This window comes from Glycine soja, chromosome 1, assembly GCF_004193775.1.
Source record: "Glycine soja cultivar W05 chromosome 1, ASM419377v2, whole genome shotgun sequence".
Classification (NCBI taxonomy): Eukaryota; Viridiplantae; Streptophyta; class Magnoliopsida; order Fabales; family Fabaceae; genus Glycine; species Glycine soja.
The window spans coordinates 7,226,803-7,235,469 of NC_041002.1; the positions used below are offsets into that span (position 1 = coordinate 7,226,803).

Genomic DNA, 8,667 nt, shown 5'->3' on the forward strand with positions numbered 1-8,667 from the left:
TCAACATGACTTCCCTCTCTCACCTAGGATGGTGACCTTCTCTTCAGTCTACCTGATTTTTCTTATCTTAAAAAATCATTATATATAGACCTATCATTATAATCTTAGAAGATGAAAAAAAAATTTAATTGATAGAATATATTTTTAATTCTAACAAACATCCTAAAAATAAGACAATATCCTTTTTTAAATCTAAACAATATCTTACAAATTTAAAATTATAAATTTAAATTATTTCCAACACCAAGTCTCAAACATCTTGACAAAAATGACCGAAGTGATTTTAGGTAACCAAACCCCGTTTCCCTTGTGAGTAAACTGATTTGCGTTCAAAGTAAATGCACAACAAAACATGGTAATGAACTTGAGAAGCAAGGGAAAAGGACCCACAATCCACAAATGAAGTGGGTTCTAGAGAAAGCCCTCACTACATAACGGTGATTGAAAGCAGGTGCATTACGGTGATTGAATAAACATATTCACGTGGCATGTTCCACTATTGTACTAAATAAGTGCATGTTTAATTATGCTGCAGTATGGTTCCAAATCCAACAGATAAAAGTAAAATAAAAGCAAAAATAAGGATTCTGATTTGTTAACAAAACTATTTTTGTCTCTAATGTCATTTTATAATGAATTCTCAAACATGCTCTAAATCGTGTCAACAAGACCCATTATGTGATATTCTACCCTATCTATAATGATGTAGTATTTATTGTTATAAGTGGATTTGTGCATGCTTTTTCACTATGAGGTTTTGCTTGCTTTTCAACGTTTGATGGTCCTTTTGTTGTTTGAATGTTCATCAGATTTTATCAACACAATCTATTCACTTTGGAATATCATGAACCTGCACAAGAATAGTAGTAACAAAAGAGGGGCTTTTCTTTGTCAATAATAATAAATAAAAATGAATCAAGTGTAACTGTTTCAAAAACAAAATTTTGAAACTCTGCAAGAGGCCTAATTGTTACTTCACCTAGTGCCATTCTAAATGCCAAAAGGCACCTATTCATAATTTATAAGAAATCTTTTTATTATTATTATTATTTTCTCTATGCTCTAGTGGCATCATCATCATCATCGTCATATTACTCTTCTCCAGCCTTCTGCTTCAACATAGCTATGAATTTCTCCCTCTCCTCTGAAGACATTCCCTGTGTTGAACAATCTCCAACTCCCCATTCTGCCCCACGTATGCAGTATTTGTTCTCAATTTCTTTACGGTTCCTGAAGTGTAACAAATACAAGTGTTATTGTATCTTGCTAACAATAGATGCAGAAAAATCATATAAAAAAATAGTCATTATTATCATCAAGATTTTAAAATTGTAGCCACAGTCACGGTTTTGCTGCAATCCTTAACATTGTAAAAAAATGCGGACAAATGCAACTCATATGCCCTCAAATGTAGTCACAATGTGGTCATATAGAATCATAGATAGAACCAGTCAAAATTGCAGTCGCGGACCATTTTTTTAAAACCTTGATTATCATTAACCATCTATAATCCATGGCAGTATCCTATGGTTTTGACTATGCAAATAAAAACATAATTAAAAAAAAAAATACTTCTCTTTATTCAACTTGGATTTCTCAAGCAGTTCCTTCATCAAGGGGGATGATTTAATTCTTTCATCATTCTCAACATATTTCTTCTGGTTTTCTTCTGTAAAACAAAATTGAACCCAATTTCAGTTCAATCAAACATTCAAACTGAGCTTATTTCACAAAATCCCAAATGCTGCAAAACAAAAACATAATAGTTTAAGTTGAGACCATTGAGCTGTTTGAGAAAGTCAATCTGAGGTAGCTGAGGACCAGGAATAGCCTCTATTCCAGAAATTCCTGACATGAACCCAGCATGTGCTACAAAATAGGAAAATGCTCAAACTTTTAGGTAGTTATTAATAAGCATGTTTATGTTTATTTATATCCAATGAAGTAAGCTTCAGCCAACACAACACAACACCACATAACAAAGTGAAACTATATGTATTTGCTACATTAAAATTAACACATGGTATTGTTAGCACCTACCAGGGGTTGACCAGAGAAGAATTGAAAGTGAAGCAGCCAAAGGAACTGATTTGTGAAGAGCTTTGCATAAAGGAGAAGGAAAAGACCAAGAAATTGTTGTGTGTGTGTCTCTTGCAGTTGTTGTGGGTGTCCCAATTTGAAACTTCTTTTGAGGGGTGATGAGTTTTTCACTGAAGCTGGAGTGTGTAGTAGATGACATCTGAATGAAAGATGGTAGTGAAGTGGAACCCATGATTGGCTTCTCCCTTCTTCTCTGTTCAACACTCAGATGGAAAAAGCCAGGGAGATAAGGGAAAGCAGAAACAGAAGGCTGATATTGCTTCACTTTATGTATTCTATTGTTTGACTTTTTTACTATATTGGTTATAATAGTTTGCTTTTAAAATTACTAAACTAGTTCACTTTTTAAAATTTTTTACTTAGGGTAAGTGGTGTAGGATTTCTTTTTATTTTTCACTGAAATGATTTTGGACGGTTTATAATAATAACTTACGGTTTTAGACGGTTTAAAATAAAAATAAAGCAAAATCGTATTCATCATATACAACTTGTTTCATGTTAGTATTGTTATTTTTTAAAAAAATACTAGATGGGTAAAGAAATAAACTCTATTATTAAGAATTACAATGAGATAAGGTGGGTACAAATAGTAGTCTTCTTACTTGTCTGCCATATAAAAATTCACTCGATATTTACCCTCGTACATGTGAAAAACTTCTATTATTAAGGATGGCAATAGAATGAGACGAATATTTTAAGCACAATTTTTTTATTATTCTAACTTTTTTAAAAATAATTTAAAAGCTAAAATCCAACAGAAGACATGAAAATCTTTTGTTAATTAAAAGTTTTAAAAAACTTAAACAATAAAAATTTAGGACAAATTTTATATAGTTTTATATATTTAAGTAAAAGGTATTTAATTTTATAATAACAAGAAATAGCAAATACCTAATGCACGAGTATCTTAATACCCACTCCCACTCCCACTCCATTAATAAATTGATACTGAAAATAAGCCATCTAACTATTCATCTTTAACTATTATGGATATTATCAGTATTATAGGTATTTTTGTCATTCTTGTCTAATACGTGTAGTCAATTATGCTACCGTTTCTTAGTTCATTATACAAATAGGATCGTGTACACGTTGGTTTGATACATTGGTTAATTTCATGTTGATTAAGGGCGATTTGTTGGCTTGATCAAGAATGAAAATGCAAGGTTATTTGGTGAATATGCTTGACATTATTCTTTTTACAATTAAAAAAAAAGTGCCATCGATTTTTTTTCTCAATGATCGCTTATCTTTACACTATAGTCCAAATTCACCAACTCTAATATCTCATCCTTAACTTTCCACTGAGTAATTCCTCCCCCCACCACCACCACACCCCCACGTCGTTAATCCATTACTTAATAAATGTCATCCACTTTAATTTCTTTTCTTTGGTGCAAAATGATAGAAGAAAATAAAAGTAAAACGAAAGGATTTCTTGTAAAATCAACTAACGGAGAATTCTTAAAATCCCTAGAATTAAAATGTTTTGATTTATACAATCTGAATTGCTAATTTAGGAGATTATCAAAACAAAAATTCAATATCTTTCTGATTTAAAAGCTGGCACAAAAATACCCAAAACAAACTGGTTTGACAACTAAGAACATAACGGTAAAGATGAGCTTTTTGCCTGTGCAAGAAAATTTGTCAAGAACGTAACCACGATTAATGCATTGCGAAATAACTACCACAATTCTGCTCTCTTTTTACATTCCTGTCCTGACAATTTTCTCATTTTCTTATAGTTGTATGATCACTCAAGCATGGCCTTGGCAGCATCAATTAATATTGGTCTAAACTCATGTGTGGCTCGACCAAGCACTGTGTACCCTTCCTTGTCCTCCACATCCACATCTGCTCCATGTCTTATCAGAAGAAGGGCTACCTGTAAACAAAACACATGAAAGAGAGATTTATGACCCTGAATTAGTGTATGATGTTCCACAATTACAAGACTCCAACAACAAAACTATCAAAACATATTCCTCACATTGATACCACATACTCTATATAGTTGCAAAAACAAATTACTAATGGAGCCACCAACATTTGTTGGTCGAAGTGAAAGGGGTTCAGATTCCTTAAGCACGTGATCTTGGGTTTAATTCATAGTTTCTTATTATGGAAAAAAGGAAAAACACTGACCCCACTACGGCATCAGACCATATCTCGGGAAATTAGTATGTCATCTATCAAGTGAGATGATACTTAGGGAAGCCAAAAGAAACTAATGAAGCCAACTCCATATCCAATGTACTCCTCATCATTGACATCAATTTATTCTATATAGATACTAAATACAAGAATAACTAACGAAACCAACCCCAAAACATTCATTTGCAGATTCTGTGCAGGAATTTACAGTGTAACCCTCCTTGCACCTCGGTGCATCTAAAATCAAATATTTGGGTGTCAACCCTCATTCTTTATTTCTCATCTTACATAAAACCTGAAATCCATTTATTAAATGCATTATGACAAATAATTCTAGAACAAATAGGAACTAATAAAGTACAATTAGTATTAAACAGCTCAAGCCTGTCATTCAATGCTTCATTGTTGTTGACCAGGCCTTACAAGCAAGGACCAAGCATAATCTTAATTTGAGATGAGAAGGATGAAATATTTGTTAAAAGAACACCAAGTACAGAAAAATATACTTGCATGATTCAGTTGTAAACAATCAACATAGCACCCTTCTTGAAAAATTCGCATGTAAAGAAACTAATTAAGCAATTGGATTGGATCAAAAGAAAATGAACAAATGAATCAAGAAGTCACATCCACTATTTTAATACACAGGCGGACAGGAATTTTACAAACAAAAACATTGAGCCTGGTGTACTTTTGCTCTTTTACAGCATACACACGTGTGCACAAACATAAAATAAGCATACCTCTTTGTTATAGCAAATCACAGCATTCATTAGAGGAGTTTGACCAGCTCTATCAACAGCATCAACCTCTGCTCCTTCTTCAATCAAAAATTCACACAGCTCAGATTTCCCAGTGCTAGCTGCCCGATGCAATGGAGTGCAACCAACCTGATCATAGTACAAGAGTAACAAGACATGCACTAAATTATAATACATGTTATCTTCAACAATGTGATCTGAAGAAAAGGGGTACATTGAAACTGCAGTGTTACAAACATATCAAATGTTTCCATTCTACAACCTTATCCTTTATATTAATCTTGGCATCATGGGAGATGAGCATTTCAGCGATCTTCACCCAACCTTTGCTGGCAGCATAGTGTAGAGCAGTGCGGCCCCCATTATTTTTCAGGTTAACATCAGCTCCTAGCAAACATGAAGAACAAGAACATTTGAGATAATTGATGAATCTTTCTACATTGTAAACGAAACGTAGTCATGAAAGGCATAGGCCATCATTGGAGCTGCATTTTATTACTAGACTTGTGAATCTTCCAAGAAAAATTCCACAATTTACAGAATACAGACAACACAAAATAGCAGCCTACATATTCAGTCAACATATGTATAAAATGAAAATTAATAGAAAACCACAATTCACACTTGAAAGGGCTCAACTATCGGTTATCACCTTTTTCAATCACAAGCTACACCAATTTAAAAGCTTTTCAACACTAACCCATAATCTGATTGCAGTTTAAAAATGGGAAAGATATACCTCAACTCTATTTAAGTTTAATAAGAAATTAAAATCAGGCATCAGCATTGCATACCCCATGAAAAGATTAATATAAATATCTAATTATAAACATATAAATTACCAGTTCCTAAGGTTTCAAATTGTGGTCACGGTCACAGTTACAGTTTTGTTGCAATATCAAGTGGATGACTGCAAACAAATGCAGCTGATGCAGCTGCAATTGCAATCATGATCGGTTGTAGAGACCCCAACAACCTTGGCATCACAGTCGCAACAATCGCAGTTGCAGACCGTTTTTTAAAACCATCGTATAACAATTCTTAGTACCAAGTCTTACGATTAAGCTCAAATCAATCAAACATATCAGTCGGGAATCAGACACCAATTACTTATCCCCAAAGTATACAGTTCAATCAAATTTGAAGGGAAATAAAAAAAGATGCTGATTGAGATCATGAATAACAAAAATAGTAATAAAAAAAATAAAGAGCATTGACCTACCTTTGCTCAATAGAGTCTCCACTATCTCCACACTCCCAATGCTGGCTGCAGAGTGAAGCGGCGCCCACCCTTCCTCGTCGGCACAATTCACCACACCAACAGACGCATCACAAGACAATAGCATCTTCACTACCTAAACATATTCATTCCCATCCACAACCATCAATAAACAACAATCCCACTAACCAGAAACCCTAATTTCGAAGTGTAAAACCAAATGCAAAAAAGAACGCATTTTTACGACCATTGAAGGAGAACTAAAGAGACCCTTTTGAGAAGGGGCAAAAGGGTACCTGGGAGTGGCCGGAAGAAGCTGCAACGTGGAGGAGGGAGCGAGCGTCTTCGTTTCTGAGAGAGAGGGCTTTGGAGAGGGTTTCAGAGGAGTGTGCTTCGAACGTTGACATGTCACCCTCTTCAGCGGCTTTGAATAAGTCCTTCTCTTTCACCACGTCTTGTTGCTTCTTCTCGGTGTCTACTTCCATCTCCATCGTTTTCTTCTCTCCCTGATTTTTTTTTTCACCCTGAAAATCAAATGTAAGATTTCTCGTTTCTCTTGTTGGAGACAAACTTTGCTGCAAATACATCAGACTTTAGAAAATAACGTGGAGATTTTAATGCATTTTAGTTAGAATGCACCGGTCGGGTCGGTATTCTACTGTAAGTTTAAAGTAGGCAAATTTCTCAAACTAGGTTACTTTTAGAAACTAATTCTCAAAAGGGGGCTGTTTTGAAACTTTTTCCAGGGGGGTCTGTTTTTGAAGGGGACTCGCCAGTGGGGTTGGCGAGTTGGACACGTGGCAGCGCCTGGGGGACTCGCCAGTGGGGTTGGCGAGTTGCCGTCCACGTGGCGGGTCCCGCCACTCGTACTGACGAAATGCTTTTTACGGAAAAAAAAAATTTTAACTTCAAACGCGTATAACTTTTGATAGGAATGTCCGTTTGAGGCCCATAATATGTCAAAATGCTCGAAATTGAATGAAGAATCCCTTGGCAAAATGCTCGAAATTGAATGAAGAATCCCTTGGCAAATTCCCGAAGGGGATTTGGTCAACTCATTTTCCCAAAAATTGCCTCTAAGTAGCTCAAAAATAGGATTTAAGATTAAAAAAATGGGTGGTTGAATCTTAAATCCATTTTTTGGGAAAATGAGTTAACCAAATCCCCTTCGGGAATTTGCCAAGGGATTCTTCATTCAATTTCGAGCATTTTGACATATTATGGGCCTCAAACGGACATTCCTATCAAAAGTTATACGCGTTTGAAGTTAAAATTTTTTTTTTCCGTAAAAAGCATTTCGTCAGTACGAGTGGCGGGACCCGCCACGTGGCCGCCACGTGGACGGCAACTCGCCAACCCCACTGGCGAGTCCCCCAGGCGCTGCCACGTGTCCAACTCGCCAACCCCACTGGCGAGTCCCCTTCAAAAACAGACCCCCCCTGGAAAAAGTTTCAAAACAGCCCCCTTTTGGGAATTAGTTTCTAAAAGTAACCTAGTTTGAGAAATTTGCCGTTTAAAGTATGAGGGTGTTGTTTGTATATAACATAAAGATAATTTATATAAAGAGTTGATTGTGTTGAAAACATTTTAAAATTGATTTAAATTATATAAAAGAAACATAGGAAATAAATTAAAAAATATTGTGATTTTGCAGGAAAATTTTTATTTTAGATGTGTTTTATTGTGAAGAGAGACTAAATTTGCATAATTAATGGACATATGAAAGTAATATTTTCATTATAAAAGATAATTGACACTTAAAAAAATAAGTTTTTTTGTAAAATAATCTTGTAGTGTTTGTTTTAAAAAATGTTTAGTGGACATATGAAAGTAATATTTTCATTATAAAAGATAATTTATACTTATAAAAAAATAATGTTTTAGTCTTTGTTTTAAAAAATGTTTCAATCTAAAAAAATAATTTGTTGTTATGTTAAATAATTTTGTAATCTCTATAAATAATATTATTTAAAAATAACCTTTTCTTATCCTAAATAATTTTTAATCTAATTCATCAAAAAAAATTATAATAATGTATAAAAAATAATGTTTTAGAACAATTTTAGTTAGGTGTTACATGTGGTGGCACTATTGAGCTATCTATTTTTTCGTATAAAGCCCAAAACGAACCACATACAAACGTGCGAAAAAAAAACATAATAGAAACAGTAGTATGCATCAAAACGAAATCAGACAAAGCTGACGCATGTTTTTAGTACTTCAGTCCAAAGGAAACCGAAAAAGGTAAAGAGACAACGAATACATAACCGGGGAAAAAAAAAGCAAATGCAACAGAAACTAAAATTTGATCATTTAGTCTATAACAATAACCTTTTCTTATCCTAAATAATTTTTAATCTAATTTAGAAGCCAATATTGAGCTATCGCTTTTTTCGTATAAATACCAACAAAAGGCATGGCCTTCAACGT

General features: G+C 34.1%; 2 protein-coding genes across 2 annotated transcripts; both read right to left on the minus strand.

Annotated features, from left to right (window-relative positions):
- Positions 1-861: 861 nt before the first annotated feature.
- On the minus strand, positions 862-2,366 carry LOC114411856. The gene is made up of 4 exons (XM_028375583.1): positions 2,041-2,366; positions 1,780-1,869; positions 1,573-1,669; positions 862-1,230 (listed from the first exon to the last, which is right to left on the minus strand). Exons 1-4 carry the CDS (start codon positions 2,270-2,272, stop codon positions 1,092-1,094), a joined length of 558 nt encoding a protein of 185 aa, XP_028231384.1. The 5' UTR covers positions 2,273-2,366; the 3' UTR covers positions 862-1,091.
- A 1,185-nt stretch (positions 2,367-3,551) lies between these two features.
- Positions 3,552-6,866, minus strand: LOC114411867 (26S proteasome non-ATPase regulatory subunit 10-like). The gene is made up of 5 exons (XM_028375592.1): positions 6,534-6,866; positions 6,241-6,373; positions 5,281-5,405; positions 5,001-5,147; positions 3,552-3,988 (listed from the first exon to the last, which is right to left on the minus strand). The coding sequence occupies exons 1-5, from the start codon at positions 6,822-6,824 to the stop codon at positions 3,857-3,859; spliced, it is 828 nt and encodes a 275-aa protein (XP_028231393.1). The 5' UTR covers positions 6,825-6,866; the 3' UTR covers positions 3,552-3,856.
- Positions 6,867-8,667: the final 1,801 nt, after the last annotated feature.

Bases quoted from the DNA above. Each gene is read 5' to 3' on its own strand.
- LOC114411867 (XM_028375592.1), bottom strand. From the start codon at position 6,824: ATGTATTTGCAGCAAAGTTTGTCTCCAACAAGAGAAACGAGAAATCTT. The intron at 6,374-6,533 runs GTACCCTTTTGC...GAATATGTTTAG, and splicing joins CTTCTTCCGGCCACTCCCAG to GTAGTGAAGATGCTATTGTC. The intron at 5,148-5,280 runs GTTGTAGAATGG...TACTATGATCAG, and splicing joins AGATTAATATAAAGGATAAG to GTTGGTTGCACTCCATTGCA.
- LOC114411856 (XM_028375583.1), bottom strand. From the start codon at position 2,272: ATGGGTTCCACTTCACTACCATCTTTCATTCAGATGTCATCTACTACA. The intron at 1,870-2,040 runs GTAGGTGCTAAC...CCTATTTTGTAG, and splicing joins TCTTCTCTGGTCAACCCCTG to CACATGCTGGGTTCATGTCA. The intron at 1,231-1,572 runs GTATTTTTTTTT...GTTACACTTCAG, and splicing joins TCCAAGTTGAATAAAGAGAA to GAACCGTAAAGAAATTGAGA.